This window comes from Pinus tabuliformis, chromosome 3_1, assembly GCF_031772625.1.
Source record: "Pinus tabuliformis cultivar Carrire ecotype Pingquan chromosome 3_1, CPIR1, whole genome shotgun sequence".
NCBI lineage: Eukaryota > Viridiplantae > Streptophyta > Pinopsida > Pinales > Pinaceae > Pinus > Pinus tabuliformis.
In genome coordinates, this window is record NC_142301.1 from 795,556,366 (window position 1) to 795,576,687 (window position 20,322).

General features: G+C 32.5%; 1 protein-coding gene across 1 annotated transcript; it reads right to left on the reverse strand.

Moving 5' to 3' along the window:
- Positions 1–2,192: 2,192 nt before the first annotated feature.
- On the reverse strand, positions 2,193–14,651 carry LOC149189832 (uncharacterized). Its single transcript, XM_089410355.1, has 6 exons — positions 14,641–14,651; positions 3,307–3,550; positions 2,996–3,084; positions 2,913–2,960; positions 2,728–2,813; positions 2,193–2,627 (listed from the first exon to the last, which is right to left on the reverse strand). Exons 1-6 carry the CDS (start codon positions 14,649–14,651, stop codon positions 2,491–2,493), a joined length of 615 nt encoding a protein of 204 aa, XP_089266481.1. The 3' UTR covers positions 2,193–2,490.
- Positions 14,652–20,322: the final 5,671 nt, after the last annotated feature.

Genomic DNA, 20,322 nt, shown 5'->3' on the forward strand with positions numbered 1-20,322 from the left:
GTGTCTCCTAGCATAATTCTCTGGCCTCTTAACCATTTCCATTATTTCATTCAGCAAATTGGGATCATCATTACTTACAATAGCAAATGATAATGTTTTGTTAGAATTATTGTAACATTTAGCGAATCTCTCTGACAAGACCCTATGGACTGTTCAAAATCCCTAGAACATTAACAAGCTTGTCACAAGTGGAAGTTCTATGTCGAAACCCTAGTTGTGCTTTCACCCATTAGAAAATCTCAAAGACAAACTAAGGGAAATCATTATATACAATACTCCTTTACCATTCATGGAGTTACCTGAACACCTAATTGAGTAAGGGTTTCTTCCATCTCCACGTTTCCCTTTTCCGAGAATTTTCATATTTCCCTTACAACATCCACTGCCTTCCATCATTCTTTTGCTGGTGTTTCATCAATGTTGTTAAAATAGTGTAAAGTATCTTCTCCTTTTCACCACTTAGGGCTTGTGATTCATGGTTTTCGTCCTACCTTAAGACTACTAATTTTCCTCGGGGATTTCATGGGTGGTGGATGCATTTGTTGGGTAAAATTTATGGCTCAAGCTAGGTTCTTGGAAACAAGGAAAGCTCTTACCATCTTGGAAGGTTTTGAGTCCATATTTTGTTTCGAATTCAATGATGCGTAGCTCCATTGTCAATTGCGTGACTAGATTGTTGAAATTGCTTGCCAGACAGAGACTAGTCCTGCATGACACACACAAGCCTTTTGGGTGTAGAATAGTGAGGAGGGAAATTCATTAAGATGCAACATGGCCAGGACCTAGCGTGCCTTGACAGATCCAACAGTGGAAAACAAAAGTAATAGTGACAATTATTTGGTCGAATTAATGGTGGAAAATGAAAGGGTAGACAATTGTTGATGACAAACATATTAAAAAAGAAACACCTTCGGTGTAAAAATAACAATACTTACATACATACATACATACATATATCTATATATCTATATATATACATATATACATATATACATACATATATATATATATACATATATACATACATATACATATATACATATATATATATATATATATATATATATATATATTAAATTAATGATTAATATATGTGTTAAAATAATTATGCCGTAAGGCGTTCCCCTCTGAAATCAACTCCCCTCTTTGCCCCCTGTCATCCTTGTGCGCCACACGATTATATGTTAGACGATTGCAAAATTTTCAGCCGTTCGATCAAAGTCGTTACAAATTCGTTGCAGAAACGGTTTTTCGATTTCTTTTTGAAACTCGATGTTCTTTCATTCTTCTGTCATTCTTCTGGGTTGGTTTTGGACTGTTCTGGGGAAGAGAAGCACAGGGAAGGTTTTGGACTTAATTGCCATTTCTTTGCAGGTTGGGTGCAGAGACCCTATCCGTAAATTCTGGAACTTTATCTTAAGAGATAAGTACTAAATGCTTAGTTATCTTTTGTTTGTTTGAAATTGTTGAGGAAACAATTGTTATTAAGGAGTGTTCCTTAAGGCTCCGTGCAAAATACCAGAATGGAATTTCTCGATTGAGTCGATAAAGGATAACCTATGAAATTAATATGCTTGCCTGAGACTTGAAAAATCTGTTACTAAACATGTATTATTTTCTTGGTTAAATTGTGGAAGAACGATATGAAAATGAATACGCTGATAAACCTGTGGTGTAAGAATGTAAAAGAAATATGGAATTTTATTAAGAAATTAAAGAAGTTATTACAGGAGAAATAGTCGTTCTTTTAAGAGACATTAATAATAACCCAACAGGTAATAGTGAGATTAAACTATTAAAGAACCTGTGTAAATCAACCCATTTCTAACATGTGTAATCAATCCATTTCTATTTGTAGCAATGAGAAACTAAAGCAAAAACATACCCAGAACTTAAAGATGGGTGGCAAATGAATTAGATTGTAAGTGAAAGTATGCAGTAGCCCATTGATCTTTAGGAATGTCGAGTTGTAATTTCTTGCCATTAACTAGTCTATATATAAAAAAAACAACATTAAGTTATCGTGAAACCATTATAAAAATTGGAAACCCTTGCCCAACAGAAAACCCGACAAGTGCATGCTGGTATTAGTGGGTTGGGGTTAAAGACAGGGTTCTCACCCAGATTTACTCCTTCGGCCATGTCCCTGTGGGACAGCTAAGGGAGCGGTTCTGAGTTGAGTACGATAATAGTTAAAGAATAAAATTGATATATATCTTGACATAGAGAAAACATGAAAATGAACATTGATGTGATTCAAGTAACTACATAATACTACCATGGTATTAACTCTGTCATTAGAGTAATAGTTTGACTTTTAACTTAAAGACAAAATAGAGCTGAGCACTTAGTTAACAGTCAGGGTTATTAAAAAATAATAAGCACATTGTTGCTAAACCGAAAAGCTCGGTGAGACATTGCAAATACAAAACCTTTCTCATAAAAAACAATCTTTCGGGAAGCCAAAAGACTAACCCTTAATAGTTAAGTTTAATCTGAGAACCTGCTTAACGCCGAAGCAAAACAATTTTCTGGGTTGCATGAACTAATACCAAGTGCAAATGGTGCGGAGCGTTCCCGCAGTCGGTGCATTTGTTGATGCCAGATGGTCGTGGAAACCCCTGAAGCTGGCCTAAAATGAAAAGGGTTTAGCAGAAACCTCAGGATGGCCAGTGCTTTAGAAGAAAACTCACTCTAAAATTCCTTAAGAACAGAGGAACGTGTTACCTGTGGAAACCCAAGTGAGTGTTTCAGCAGGAAATGATAGGTGAGTGTTTTTGTAGAAAACCCAGACGATTGTTGATTCTAGAAACCTGCAGAAAAGAACGAAAGCATAAGGGTAAATCACATGCAACCTTGTGTTTTCAAAATAAACAAAGAAAGATCGACAGGTGAGAGTTTCTGTAGAAAACACAGAGGATTGTTGATTGAAAACCCAGACGATTGTTGATTCCAGAAACCTGCAGACAAGAACGAAAGCATAAGGGTAAATCACCTGCAACCTTGTGTTTTCAAAATAAACAAAGAAATATCGGTAGGTGAGCGTTTCTGTAGAAAACCTAGACGATTGTTGATTCCAGAAACCTACAGACAAGATCGAAAGCATAAGGGTAAATCACTTGCAACCTTGTGTTTTCAAAATAAACAAAGAAAGACCGGCAGGTGAGCATTTGTGTAGAAAACCTAGACGATTGTTGATTCCAAAAACCTGTAGACAAGAACGAAAGCATAAGGGCAAATCACCTACAACTTTGTGTTTTCAAAAGAAACAAAGAAAGACCGATAACTACAGTGAAGCAAAGTTACCTGCCTTGTGGGCAAACGAACCCCGAAAATACAAGCAATATTCCTACCACAGTCACCAACGGCAGCAGAATGCACAGTCACCAATGGTAGCAAAATGCAAGTGGTAACATGTGCATAATCATACAGTTCACAGCCAAACAATTTCCCCCGTAGTAACCCTAGGGTTCTGCAGAGCGAAAACCTCTCAGAGACACACCATGCGAATGAGCGACAGAGGTGGGACACCACCGAGTGGTACCCATAACTGTATCAATCCACGAAAACCGTCAGATGAGAGAGCCAGATCAATGGTGGTCGAGGCACCAAATGGCGTGCAGATGACGGAGGAACTTAGGCAACTGGCATAAATTAATTGCTGGCTGACCCAAGAAAAATTAATAAACTTATCCTTCATAGTACTAACCTGAGCGCATATATGCTTTAAAGCTTTATTACCAAATCAATGTATAGTTATTAACCCTGACACTATTCAATTGTCAATTCATGAGTTTCTGACTTTGATAAGAAGCTTTATTACCAAATCATTGAATAGTTATTAACCCTGACACTATTCAATTGTCAATTCATGAGTTGCCGACTTTGATAAGCGTAAAAAAAAATATTCGTTGTTTTGGGTAAATTTTTGGAATGCGTGTTGGTCACAACAAAACATAAGATGGGAAAAATCCCTTGGATAACAACCTTGAGTGCTTGGATAATTGTATATTTGTTGGGTGTTGATGCTCATATTGGCCCATACATAATTTCTCACGTTTCTAAGTTAGAAAACTCATTAGGTTAATAATAAGGTAAATAAAATAAATTTTATAAAGATTTTTATATATTAATTATATAATGTCAGTAAGTGTAAAATAAAGACTCATTAGGTTAATAATAAAGTAAAATAAAATAAATTTTATAAAGATTATTCTATGTTAATTATATAATGTCAATAAGTGTAAAATATTTTATATAAAGAGATATAGTATCCATAAATAAATAAAATAAATTTTATAAAGATTATTATATGTTAATTATATAATGTCAATAAGTGTAAAATATTTTATATTAGGAGATATAGTATCCATAAATTAACAATTTAAGAATTTGGAAGGACTATTAATTTAAGGATTTGGTCCACCATCAATGTTCAAGTGAGAATATCTTTATTTACACTAAGAATATCTTTATTTACAGTAACGAGCATACTTTACATTTTTCATGATAACTGAATTCAATATAGTTTGGGTTAATCTATCCAAGTATAGTTTGGGTTAATCTATCTAAGTACATTGCCCAATTTTTTACACTATTATGTTAGTTATGTTTGTTCAGTTTGACCCTTTGGTAATATTTTTGGTTCACTATGAGTAGATTTTAAATTTTGAAATATATATATAATTTTAGTTTTTAAAATATAATATTTTAATAAAATATATAAAATAAACCTATATAAATTTAAAAAATCTTTTAATTTTCAAATTTCAATCTCATATATATAAATATAAAGTCATTTAAAATTATATAATTATTGTAAATATAGTTTGGTTAATCTATCCAAATATATTGCCCAATTTTTTACACTATATAATTATTTTGATATTTTAATAAAAATGATATATATATATATATATATATATATATATATTAGTTGCATATATAAAAATAAAAACAAATATAATAGAAGTTTAATATTTTAATAATATATAAATAGAAACATGTGTATATCAAAAAATATTTAAATATTTAAATTTTGTTATTTATTTTATGTTTGTATCATATATATTTATATTATAAAAATTTACACATTTATAATTTATTTTATATATCTACGTGTTAATTTTTTATTTATGTCATATATACTTAAATTATATAAATTTATATATTATAAACAATTATAACAAAAGTGTAATATTTCAATAAAATATAAATTCAAATATATATATGCTTATTTGAAAAAGATTTTAATTTTGTTATTATTTATTAATTTTTAATATATGTGTATATGAGAGAGGATTTTTAATTTATATTTTATTTAAATTATAAGTATTTATATATTTATATATTTATACAGAATTATAATAAACATATAATATCTCATTAATATATTAAAATTAAATATATATTAAAAAAAAACTACTAATATTTTATTTATACTATACATTTTTAAATTATACAATATTATATATTTGCAAACCATTATAATAGAAGTATAATATTTCAAGAATATATAAAGGTTAAATATATAAAAGAAACTTGTGTATATTAAAAAATAATGTTATTTTAAAATTTTATTTTCATCCATCTATATATATATATATATATATATATATATATAATCTAAAAAATACTAATATCTTCACAATATATATAATATTTAGCAATGTTGGTGTCTACTATCAAATACTTTACCTTGGTTGATTTTAATGATAATAACAACGTAAACTTTGAAACAAGAACTGATACTGTTACCCGTTTTTCAGAGATAGCAAAAAATTGAGCCGATTTTGAAAAGGGGTGATGCAGAACACACATATTTTTTTTAGAGCATAGTTTTTGGCACTTTAAATAACCAATATGATTACCCGTTTCGTAGAGGTAGTAAAAACATGACCCGATTTTGAAAAGTGGTTATGGAGAATACACTTCTTTTTTTTGGGAGCATATTTTTGACACTTTAAATTTTTATGTATCAAATATAAATATTTGTTTTTAAATGCTAGTGATTTTCATGCTGATTTTGAAATGTGTTGATGCAGCATACTTTTTTTTAGAGGACTTATTTTTCACATTTTAAAATTTATTATGTCCAATTTTATTTTATGTTATTTTTTTTATTTTTTTAAAATTATGATTACTTAACAAATTTTCAAGTTGTTTTTTTTTAAATGTTGATTACTTAAAAAAACAAACATAAAAATATATATAAAAAAAGACAAACAAAAAAAATAAAAAAATGTTAAAAAAAATTATCTCATAAACCATAATAGAATTTGGAAAAAAAACACAAAATTAAAAAAATATATATATATATAAAATCAAGTAAGTAAAAATAGAAAAAAAAAAAAAACATATTTATTTTTTAAACAAACTAGATTAAAAAAAAGAAGGGAAAATTAACCAAAAAATTAAAAATAAAAAACTAGTAAAATTAATATTAAAAACATTTTAAAAAAACTAAAAAAACAAAAGTAAACTAAAATTATAAAAAACAAACAAAAATAAACTGAGAATATATATATATATATATATATATATATATATATATATATATATATATATATATATATTTTGAAATTAAAAAAATAAAAAACATTTAAAGTTTATAAAGAAATATGTATTTTTTATTATAAAAAAAAAAAATATTATTTTTTATTAAACTTACCTTTTTTATATATAAAAACAAAAAATGAAAGATTTTAAAATTATTTTTTTTGAAAAGAATTTTTTTATTAATTAAAAAAAAATTATTAAAACATTATATTTTTTTTAAAAACAATTTTTCTTTTCTATTTAAAAAAAATTTTTTTTTTAAAACCATTTTTTTAAACAAGTTATATATATATATATATATATATATATATATATATATATATATATATAAATATATATTAAACAATTTTTATTTTTATTATTTGAAAAAAAACAAAAGAAAAGCAAAAAAAACAAAAAAACAAAAACAAAAACAAAACAAATGGTTAAAAAATATATATTTTTTGCCTGAATTAAAAATAAAATAGAAAAAACCGGTCCTAGGCAAAATTGCACAGTGGCGAGGTTTCTTCTATTACAAAAAAAAAATTATTAAAAAAAATTATTTAAAAAAATTAATATTTTTTAACAATTTGTTTTTTATTTTAATTAAAAAACAAATTCATTAAAAAAAATTAATATTTTTTAACAATTATTGTTTAAAATATATATATATATATATATATATATATATATATATATATATATATATATTAAATTTGTTTTAAAAAAAATAATTTTTTTTGAAATTAAAAAAAAATTGTTTTAAAAAAATTTTTAATTTTAACTTTTTTGTTTTTTGTTTTTAAATAAACAATGTAAGTTTAATATAATATAATATATATATATGTATAAATCAAAAATACATATTTTTTTTTTTTATAAAATTTAAATCTTTTAATTTTTTTTTTAATATTAATTTTACTGGTTTTAATTTTTAATTTTTTTTGTTAATTTTTAATTTTTTTCATCTAGTTTGTTTTTAATTTTTTTTCCTAGTTTTTGTTAATGTCTTTTTTAATTTTTTAATTTTTACTTACTTATATATATATATATATATATATGTGTGTTTTATAATTTTGCTTTTTTGTTTTTTTTTTTCCAAATTCTTTGATGGTTTATGAAATAATTTTTTTTTAACATTTTTTTATTTTTATTTTTTGTCTTTTTATATTTGTTTTTTAAGTAATCAATATTTTAATCTTAATTTTAGTAGTTTTTAATTTTTTTTTGTTAGTTTTCTATTTTTTTTTTTTTTGCCAAGTTTTTTATGGTTTACAAGATATATATATCTTTTCCATTTTTTTTTACAATTTATTTGTTTATAATATATATATATATATATATATATATATATATTAGTTTTTTAATTTATCTTTTTGGGTTAATTTTGTTTTTTTTTTTTACATTTTTATGATTGATTTTTTTTTTGCTTTATTTTTATATATTTGATTTTTTTTGTTTTTTTGTTTTTGTTTTTAGTATATATTTTAATTTATGTTTTGCTATTTTTTTTTATGTTTGTTTTTTGAAATTTTAATGTTTTTCGGGGTCATGATAAAATATTTTACACCATTATTTCGAAATGTTGAAATTTTAACCTTGAAAAAAAAGGTGTTATCCCAACGTCAACACTTTTCGTTTTGAGGGTGTTTTTTGCAGAAAATTCACCATTGAAAAAAAAAAGTGTTATTCAACCATCTACACTTCGTTTTGGGGGTGTTTTCTGGACAATTTTTGCACAAAAAATTGGTTTTCACTGCCATTTTAAAAAAATGTTGAAGATTTACCCTAGAAAAAAAAGTGTTATTCCAACATCAACACTTTTCATTTTTAGCACTGTTTTTTATGTTTTTACAGGGTTTTTTGGCCAGAGTTCCCATTTTGAGTTTATAGTTCCCGTTTCAAAGTTTACATTGTTTAATGTGTATATCTTTTCTCATGCAAGATGTTCTTGCTTGGTTTGGAAAAAATTGGTGAAGCAAATACTCTACCTTGGCCAATTTTAATGATAATGTGTGTATCTTTTCTGATGCAAGATGTTCTTGCTTGGTCTGGAAAAATTTGGCAAAGGTGACTGGAGGAGCATCTCAAGGAATTTTGTTATTTCTTGAACTGCCAAATAGGTGACTAGTCATGCACTATTTTATTCGGTTGAATTCGATGAACATGGACATAAGACGATCTAGCATTCATGATATTACTAGTGTGAATGGGAGTGGTGTATCATCACCACAAGGACCTATAACTGGTCAAGGAAATCAATCTTCAAGATCTGCAGGGCAATCTGCTAATCATACTTCTCAGCCAGGGCTTCCTAGTGTATATGGAGCTACTATTGGTCAGCCCCTTGGTGGGCCTATAGTTTCCACTGTTGGCACTCCTGTAATGCTTCCTCCAGGACATGTTCCTTATGTTGTTCTAGTTTCTTACCCTATGCCACAATCAACTATGCATAGATAACTAGAGAGAAGGAGTTGAGCGCTTTGGACTGCAAAGCTTCATTTGATAATATGTTTGTTGTCATCGTATCAATAGGAAATGATTCATGTCAACTGATCTGCTAAATGTTGATCAATTGGTGTATCATTGCTCAATATGAACCTTTTCCTGTGTGGTATGAAAGAGATCATTTTCTTCCTCCACTAAGATTGCTAAAGTGGAGGATGTTTATTTTCTTGCAAAGAATGATTTTGATGGGGATACATGTAAGAAAACAACTCGAGTTGCTATTCTTTTATTATTTCCTTTCTTCAGTCAAAATCATAAAAGAGAAAGCCTCTGGATACAACTAGCAATATTATATGATAAATGTTACAATTTGGCTCAGAATACACAAAGATGGAGATTTCAATAATGTTGCATTGCATCAACATGATTTGGGATGCTTTGTGCACCTCTCTATTTTTCACTACATCATCAAGGATTGTAGTTGCTTCATGCAACATACTCTCTTTATAAAGGGAATTCAACACGTGTATAGATAGCAATATCAGTGCATTTCCCACTTTGTACATTCCATCCAGGTGTTTTTAACAACAATCATTGTACCAACTATAGAAGATTTTTGAGAAAAATTCAATTTGTAGAACTCAAAACGCTTGCTTCTCAATCTGTCTATATAATTTTCATTTTCCTCAACAAAGGCTTCATCATAATCTTCTCTATTGCAATGTATTACCCTGGCAGGCACAACCAAATTTGTTTTTCTATCATCTAAGTCAATAAGCAAAGCTCTCCATATTCACAAATTTGTAGCAAAATGACCAATCTAAATGCCAAAACATGTATCCTCTGTTTTTTTATTTGGTGGTAAAATGGATGCATATCTAGAACATATGCTTTCATCTCTAACGTATTGATATCCTCATTCTTACCATATGTATCTTCACATTGACACTTCGTTCTACTTACTACAGCTATTCTAGAATACAAAAGTCAATCAGAATGATGATGAGAATGTGGGTAGGTGCCTAATAAGCATGCATTATGTTTGAGCCATGATCATCATCAGCTCAAAATAAAAAATAAATGCAACCATGTAGTGGAAGGCCAATATGGTTGCATCACTATGAGATTTTATGATACTGGGAGGGTCCTTTGCCAATTTGATATTATGTGTCCCTTAAAGGAATCTTACAATTGAACATAAGCCTTGGAAAAATGCTCTAGCACAAACTTGTACAAAATCCAAACACATATGCAAGTGTCATTGGAAATACTTACCTTTGCCAATTTGATATTATGTATCCCTTAAAGGAATGTTACAATTGAACATAAGCCTTGGAAAACTGCTCTAGCACAAATTTGTGCAAAATCTAAACACATATGCAAGTGCCATTGGAAATACTTATGGTGTTTCCTTTGCAACATCTGGTGCAAATGCTAGTTTATTAAAATTTTCTAAGTTAAATAAAGAAATAAAATTATGATGAATACTTAAATATGTAGAAATTGTAAAAAAAATGTACATGAAAAATATTTATTTAAGAAATATTTAAACTATACATATCTTTAATGTAATTTATTTTAATCAAATTTGTAAAATAATTAATTTCTATAAGTTTTTTAAAAATATATAAAAATTTACTTCTACATTATTAAATTGTAATACCCCTCAGTGAAATGTAAATATTTAATTTACTTTTACTGAAGTAATTTGGTAAACTATGGGCCATAAAAAACGCCTGACATGAATAATAATAAACATGAATGTTTATTTTATGCTTAATTTTATTAATTAAAATTGGTTGTGATCTGCCAAAAAACTACTGAAGAGAAAAGATGTTAAGCGAGAGTTTCACTGATTGGATAATTAAAAGACAATTATTCCTCTCCCTCAAGATGCTCACTTTGTGAGTTCACAGAGAAATCAATCCCCCACCTCTTTCTCCACCGTCAGGTGGGTAAGGAATTTTGGTCAATGGTCCTTGGGCCTCTATTCTGTAGAACTACTTGGCCTTCAGACCTCTTGATTTTCTTCGGCTCTTGGCCCAAATCTTATTTGGGCTCCCTTCAGGCCCCCAGCTGGGGTAATAGTCATAATATCCCTTTTAGCATGTATTGTTATATACCTAGGGGGGATAATATGGGGTACCAAGGGAGGTACGCAAGGTAATAATGTAATAATGGTATGGGCCATAATAATAAATAAGGTGGTTAACCCATGTCATGTAAGGGACCACAAGTAGTTAATAATAATGTAATGGGCCCATGGTATTAGTTGATGGTATGAGGGAATCATGGTAATGATGCATGGTATTGTATGTATGAGGCCTATATAGAGGCTAGAGACTCCACATGGAGAGATATATGAAGAGAAGGATTATTGTATGAACAGGCATATGGCTTGTGGAGTGTTCTCCTTCCTTAAGGAGTGAATGTATGGTGTTGTCCTACCATAAGGGTTTTTGATCAATAAAGAATCATTTCATATTATTTCTGGGTTTATTTGCATTGTCTTATATTTTCATATCAGATCTATAATATTCTTGGGTTAGAACTACAACAAGTGGTATCGGAGCTATAACAAGTGGTATCAGAGCACTTTCTTGGGCACAAAAGTGGAGAATTTTTTTTTATTTTTTGCAGAGATTTTTGGGTGGCGAGTTGCAGATCAGATCTATAAGTTTTGGTGCAAGATCTGCAAAATCTAATTGTAGATTTGTATTCCTTGTGAAAAAATAGCCGATTTAAAAAAAAAAATCGGTTGAATCGGAGTCCGGATGAAGGAGATATCGCTGATCTAAAAATCAGTGGGGTTGCAGACAATTTTTCAGGGCAGCGGGTTTGCGGCGCAGATCTGGACGTTCTGGTGCATGATCTGCAAAATCTAATTGTAGATATGGAATCTTTGTGAAAAAACACCTAATTTCAAAAAACAAATCAGTCGAATCGGAGTCCGGATGAGGGAGATATCGCTGATTTAAAATCAGCTCTTTTTGCAGAAATTTTGGTGATGCCGGCAGAGTAGCAGCGCGGATCTGAAATTCCAGTGTCTGAATCAGGATTTCTATCACATGGGCAAATGCAGAATGGTTGTTCCATTTCCAAAAACAGGTTATAATAGAAATTCTGAGCAATATTGACGGATTTGTGGCCATTTCACAATTTTCGCCAAGTAAGTGAATTTTTTTTCTCATGGAGAAGCTATATTTTACAGGGAAAGATGATGGTCCTACTATTGAAGAATTCATACAGAGATACAAGTCCACACATGGGACACAGTGGAAGATTCCAATGATACTTAATATAAGAGATGAGGCTCAAAAATGGCTTCCATCACTTAAATCCAAGAAGTTTCTCACACTTTCAGATATAGAATTTGAAAAAATCTTTTTGGACAAATGGTTTCGGGCTAAAAAAAGGAGAATGAGGCACATAAGGGGTTAATTGCTACGGGTGTCTCCTTATTACAGGTTCATGGATTGATTCAGAAGGAGAAAATCATTGTGTCTATAAATCTGAGTTGCAAGCAAAATCTCATAAATGTCAACTTGGCAAAAAAATTGCAAGTCCCAGCAAAACAAATTGAAAATACATAGGTTGATGATAAGGATGTTCAAATTTATAAGGATTTGAAGCTTTCTATGGATAAGTATGTGTTTCATGGTGATTTTTATGCTTCAGATATGGATAACATGGATGTTGTTTTGGGATACCCTTGGATGGAATCAATGGGTACTATAAATATTAATGGGCAAAAGAAATTCTTGAAGCTCTGGTATAAAAAGAAGAAAATTACATTACAAGATATTTCCATTAATAAACAGGTAGAGTCCAAGGAGGCTAAAGCAAAAGATGTTCCAGAGTCTAACATATCAGATGATGAGCCTTTGATGATCAACAATCACACACAAACAGAGGCTGAAGACGAAAAGGTTACAGTTGCTGATACATCAGAGGAGGGCTTAGTGGTTGAAGTCATATTGGGAAAGAAGACACGACAACAGGCACTACAGCAGGGTGAATTAAGGAAAAAGACACCGTGGGTTAACACTTCAACATATCATCACCCACATCACCCCGCAAGAAGACAACCAGCAAGATGGCAATCAATTAGCTACATGGACAACAACCCCCGCAAGAAGACAACCAGCAAGATGGCAATCAATTAGCTACATGGACAACAACCCCCGCATGATAGATCGAGAGAAGCTTAGATCCACCTACTACACATCAACACAGAAGAGCTGCCACAGTCAACTTCCATCTCAAGCGAGCGAGGCACCAGCGAGATCGAGGGTTCACCTTTCTCTTGGATGGCTAGATGCACGTGCATGGTACCAGTGGACTACTCTTTTGAGTAAATCTTATTATTTATGTTCTTCCCATGTTTCGGGGACGAAACATGCTTAGGGGGTTGGAATGTTATATACCTAGGGGGGATAATATGGGGTACCAAGGGAGGTACCCAAGGTAATAATGTAATAATGGTATGGGCCATAATAATAAATAAGGTGGTTAATCCATGTCATGTAAGGGACCACAAGTAGTTAATAATAATGTAATGGGCCCATGGTATTAGTTGATGGTATGAGGGAACCATGGTAATGATGCATGGTATTGTATGTATGAGGCCTATATAGAGGCTAGAGACTCCACATGGAGAGATAGATGAAGAGAAAGATTATTGTATGAACAGGCATATGGCTTGTGGAGTGTTCTCCTTCCTTAAGGAGTGAATGTATGGTGTTGCCCTACCATAAGGGTTTTTGATCAATAAAGAATCATTTCATATTATTTCTGGGTTTATTTGCATTGTCTTATATTTTCATATCAGATCTATAATATTCTTGGGTTAGAACTACAACATGTATGGAACTGCATAGACCAGAAATAGACCCTTCCTTGGATAAGATTGAATCCTCCTGGTTGTCTCTGTGGGTTGGATCCCTAGCCTCTCAGCTCCTGGGTAGATGTTTTCCCTCTCGAGCCTAGTGGATTCTGTGGTTGTCCTTGGAAGGTCTGGTGGAATGGATCAGATCCATGAATCAATGGAGCCTTCAATTCAATGACTCATCAAAAGGTAATCGTGGGGTGGCAGGAGGGGGATGGATTCTCATTAATCCCAAAGGAATCATTGGAGATTTATATGCTTGGGGGCTTGGAAGGAAGACAAAAAACCAAGCTGGAGCTTATGGATTGTTCCTATGCCTCACATTGGCTCAAAAGAAGGGCATTAAAAAAGTACAGGTCTTAGCGGACACCATGACAATCATTAGGCATATGATCTACACTTCATCAACAAAAAAAATCATCTTAAACCAAATTATCAAGATATCCCAAGGGTTGATCCCCTCCTTTGATTTGGTTGCCTTTTTGCATATTCTCAGAGGGAATAACCAAGAAGCCGACAAACAGGGAAACTAGGCCTACCAGTTGAGAGAAGAAAGGAGTATTGTGAATGAGGTCGATGACATGACTATCATCCACTAATTGTGTTGATGAGCTTCAAGTTCTGGGATGAGGATATTATTCTTGGTCTAGCTAAGAAGTTGGCAAATATCATAAATAAGGACTTCGAAATTTTGTCTCTAAAGTTGGCTTATTGGTTTCTCTTCCCCCCCACTTTGCCCTCCCTCTCTTTTTGACCCCCCTTACCCTTCCCCCATTTTCCCTCTTTCCTATTTAACCCTCTCGCCCCTCTTATGTTTCATCCCACTTCCCCTCCTTTCCATCATGTTCCCCTCTCCCGTCCCCTTCATTCCCTTGCACCTTGGGCCCTATCGCATCATTCCATGCTAGTTTTAGCCAGTCCTAGAGCCTCGTGGCATGGGCCTCCTCTGCTTGCTATCATGATGTGTCTGTGTTTGTCACCCTGGTACAACACTTGTGCATGGAATATTTCAATGTGTGTGTATCCAGCTCCCATGCCCTAGATCATGGTGAAAGTTCGTCACACCATCTTGATTGATTATAAGATAATGGGGAATTAAAAGCAGAAATTAATTCCCATGCTCAGAAACACCTTGATCTTTCGTGGGAGGAAGCTTAGGATTCGAATGAAGGACCAGGAGCAGAGTTGGGAAATAATGGCATACTTCTGGGAATTTATGGAGGTACATCGGGATTATAGCGCCATTAGTTCCTCCCCATGGTACTACATCATCACACAATCATGCATTTTCTATTTAAGGAATAATTCTATGTTTAGTTTTTATGGTTTAAGGTTCTTTTGTACTCAGGCGGCCTCTTCGAAGGCCTGGCAGCTAAAGCTGAGGTATCTGAGAGTTAGTGGTTGGGTCTAGGTTGTAGGGAAGATTCTCAAGGCGTCTGGTGTGACTAAGTTTTCGAGTGGTATTCTTGAGGGCGCTACCTGTCTGAGTGCAATTGCTTGGGTGAGGGTTGTTGGGCTGGGTGTTGTTAGTGTGCTTGATTGGGAGGGGGTTCTGGAACAAAACCTTGGGGATAATTTGTGTATTGATCCCGAGAGGGATGTCTATCTGAGTGCGGATGCAAGTGAGAAAGTTGTCGGTGGGAGTGCTGATAATCTGTTGGACTAGGAGGGGGTTCTCGAACAGAACCCTGGTGCTTCCTTAGAGGCTGATGTGGAGGACAGTTTGGAGGCCGGTGAGTTCTTGGAGAGGTGAGTCAAGGGTATCAAAGACAATAATTCTTAACCTCTAGATATGAAAGCAAATAAAAACAATCACTATTAACCTCTCACACAGGAAAAGATATGAAAGAAATAAATCTTAATCTATGAAAGCAAATAAAAACAATCACTCTTAACCTCTCACATAGGAAAAGATATGAAAGAAATAAATCTTAATCTATGAAAGCAAATAAAAACAATCACTCTTAACCTCTCACACAGGAAAAGATATGAAATAAATAAATCTTAATCTATGAAAGCAATAAATCTTAATCTATGAAAAACAATAAATCTCACACATTATAGATGGCCAATCCAAAAGCATGAGGGATGGAAAGTTGAGAGGCTCCAAATACAAGCATAACCAAATCAAAGTGAACATCACTCATGAGCATGGTGCCAAATCCAAATTCTATATTCAAAACATGAGCATTTCCCCAACTTTACACATGCCTTTCAAAGGAAAAGGCTCTCCTATTTATACAAAAACATAAGAAGCTACCCTATTTAATGAGGATCCACTAAAATCTCATATAGTTACAACCAAATAGTTCATATGAGACACATATTCCCTAGGTGTCTCATAGAGTTCTAATCCAAATAAGAAATTATGAGACACCTCATAGAGTTACAATCCAAATAGGACACATATCCTTCTTTGACCTTTTTTCCAAATCTCCTTTGAAGGGAATTCGAATTTGAGCATTGGAGGCCACATAAGGGTGCCTTGGAAGCTTCCAAATAACCTATACATGTTATGAAACTCAAGCCACATATATAGATACATGAAACCATGTTAATTTCCTAGTTTTTAATCATAAATTCACTTTAAACACATAAAATAAGTAACTTTGGTAAATAAGGATCCTAACCCATATATTTATGAAAATCGTGGCCAATGAAAGGTTATATGGTTATGGAGTTGCGACATGTGAGTAAAATGGTGGTAATAAACGTAAAATTGGATTTCATTTTAAAGACATTTTGAAGGCCCAACATATGGCACGGGGGTGGCTCGCTAAAAGAAAGATTTGGTTCAACCATGTCTACGATCGGGTGGTACATGGAAGTCCCGATCCTGGTTGGATTTGCCTATGTTTAGTAAAAGCTAAGTTCTCTTTCTTTTGTACTTATTAATATGTGGATTTAATGGTTGATATCTCACTATTATTTTCATGGTTTTATGCTCATTATAAGCATGGTTAAGTGACCGATTCATGTCATGGTTATTTCATGAATTTACTTGTAATTTTTAAAATGATGGATGCAAGACCTAATTGATGTCATAATAGTTCAAGGGAGAAGGTGGTGATCCTTCTTATCATGTCTCATAAGAGTTTTTAGCCATTCATGCTTTGCCTTGTATCCTAGACCTGTAGATTTTATTGATGCCAAGTGTTTGACAGAATGTCAGTCCCGGTTGGGGATGGTCAGGCCTAGTAGTGGATTATTTTTTGGTTTATTAGTATTTTCATCATGTGTTTAATGGATTCCTGAAGTTACAACAAGTTTTGGGCAGTGGTCAGAATTTTGGGCTTGAAATGTGCCTTAAATCCCATGGAATCTAGCACGGGTCTACTGGAAATAGTCCTTGGATGTAAGCATGCAAGCCCAACATTCTCATAGCATGGGAGCATCCAAAGGTTTAATAGCTCAAAAAATCAGTGAGACCCATGGGTATGATACCTGTGTGGTTGGGATGGCTCCTGGGAGTGTTGTTGCTAATGTGGAAGGTATGTTTGATGTGTTCCCATCGATTCCACTTCGTTAAGGACACCTAGGAGGTTGAATCATATCATAGTAGTATCTCGTCACATGTTTACCCTGGTTGGTCATTACTTGGGTAGATATGGGAGGAGGGTGTTACAATATAGGCCTTAGAGGAGTTGTTGTAGCCAACAAATGTTCCTCTCATGCCTGAAGGATCCAACTTCTTTTATTTTGTCCTTCGGTATATGAATACAACCAAAGATTCAGAGATGATCTATAGTTGGTTTCTTCCGAGTGAATACTTATTCAAGAGTTCTATTATCTAGTGCCCTGTGGGGACTTCGATTTTTAATGTATACAACTATCTTCATGGCTTCTCCCCATAGAAATTTTGGTAGATCTTGATCATGCAACATTACTTTTACACTTTATTCAATGGATCGGTTCTTTAGTTCTGCGACTCCATTTTGTTCGAGATTATATGGAACTATTAACTCCCTCTTAATCCTAGACTCCTTATAGAAATCAATAATTTCCTTGGATGTATACTCTCCTCCATTATCGGATCTTAGTACCTTGATTCTTCTTTTTGTAAGGTTCTTTACTTTAGCTTTGAATTCTTGAAATTCTGAAAATACTTTATCCTTAGATCTCATGAAGTAAAACCAAGTTTTTCTTGAATGATCATCTATAAATGTTACATAATATAGATGACCTCCAAGTGATTTAGGATTCATAAGCCCACAAACATCAGAACGAATAAGATCCGAGATTTCTTTTGACTACTAAGCACTACTTCCAAATGGTCTCTTGGTGTTTTTACCCAATGCACATCCTTTGCATACTCCTTCGTGATCTTATTTCAATTCGGGGATTACATCTACTATAGAACTTAGAGTTGGAAGCATTTTGAAATGAAGATGACCAAATTTTCTATGCCAGAGTTCACATGGGTTGATTTCAATGTGAACCAAAGATTGAGCAAGAGGAGACATCAACCTGTAAAGTCTTCCTTCACGAATACCAATTACTCTAACATTTTCTATGATGGAGTTATATACTACAACTTTTCCATCAATCAAAGCCACTCTATCACCCTTATCTTCTAGACTTGAAATGGAAAGTAAGTTCTTATGCAAACCTAGAATAAATAAGATTCTTTTGAGATGAATATTGATCCCATTCTCCAGCTCTATTGAAGTTTAGCCAATTCCTCTTACAGGATAGCTCTTATTATATCCAAGTTCCACTGAGTAAGAAGAATTTCCTTTTGATAATGTCTTCAATTTCTTTTGATGACCAATCATGTTTCTAGATGCACCACTATCGATTACCCAAATGTTCTCGTCCTGAAATGTGCCAGTGAGTGTTGAGAAGAGTCCTTCATCCTTTCTCTTGGTTACTTCCTTCTTTGTAGTAAATAGAATATTCCATGATTCCTTGATGCCTTTCTTGAGATGGCTCACTACCTTTGAACACTTCTTGAGGAAATTCTTCAATGTAGTAGAGATATTCATAATTCCCTCAGCCAAGCTTAGCTCTGATACCATGTTGAGGAATCTATAAGGCAATGATTAGAGTGATTTCTCTTTACTTGATAATTGATTGTGATGTATTTTACTTATTATCTTTGTTACTTATTATTATGTTTTTATATCATCAAATAGCTACCAAAATAAGAAGAGAAAGAACACAGAATATAGGCAGCAAGCCAGTGCCAAAACCTTTCCATTTGAGAGGAAAACTCACAAATCTCTTCTCTTCCTTATAGATTCTTCAATTGACAAATTCCAAGGCCTTTAAACTGAGACCAATACCAACCTCTTCAGATGATGTGATAACCTTGATCTAGTCAAACCCAATCAAATATCTTCCAGTAGCACTACTTCAACCTTCTTCTGTAGAATTTCAGCCTCCACTGCAGACTTGAAATTTTCATCCCTCCTCCGGTTGTTGTTGACACATGTGTGAGCCTCATTTGGCCTTCCAAGGCTTCTTTAGACCTTATCTTGCCTTTATTTTACTTATGGAGCTTGAGGATGACCTCTGGTGACCTTCGCTTGACCTTGTTGCTTTATTTTTTCCAAGATTGAACTTTTAGATGAAAACCCTAGATATGCTACAGAAACCCTAGTCCTCCTTCGCGTGTGTGAGAGAAATAGCCCAAACAAAATTCTTATTTTTCCTCTTCATTCTTCACTGCCTTCTTCTTTCTCCTTCTTTTCTAGAATGAGTGATGGATGAATGTGTCTCAAGGAGGTTGAGTTTCCTCCTATATGTAGGCTCTTCGAAGTGGACATGGCTCTTCCTTTTAGGCTGACTTGCTAGATGCCAGGTTGACTTGGTCTTGGAGGGTATTTTGACACTTTTAAAGACAAAAATAATTTTCTTTACAAGTTACAATGTTCCCGAAGGGGTCTTCAACTTATGACAATGACTCTTTTGACTTCTTGACCTATGAAAAACCATAGAAGCACTCAATCGGTGCTTGAACTATAAAATAAAATACCTTGAGCATGAAACCCATGCTCAAAAAACAATAATAATAAATTTCTTTCATTTTAAAATTTACAAGAATCAAAAGTACATTTCATATTTATGAATATCGGACCTAGTTACACATTTTTCAACAACAACCCATCATTAAGCCTTGTTTTTGTAGTTTAAAATATGACTATAATGCTAACATGTGCACTAAATCCATGGATGGAAGATACAATGTGGTTTAAACATTTATTTTTTTATCCTTATGACTGTCGACTGAAGGAGGCACGACATTTCGAATCCAAATGTCTAAGGGAGCTTGCTTGCTTGCTTAAAAGGCCACAAAACCAACCCTACACATAATCACTAAAGTTAATGAGCCATCTATTGGAAGACCTGTCTGAGCCAACTTGTTGATAGATAATTATGTGATGTGATTGGAGTTGAACTACTCACTGGGAAATAATTTATGATATTGGATTAGAGGCAGTGGC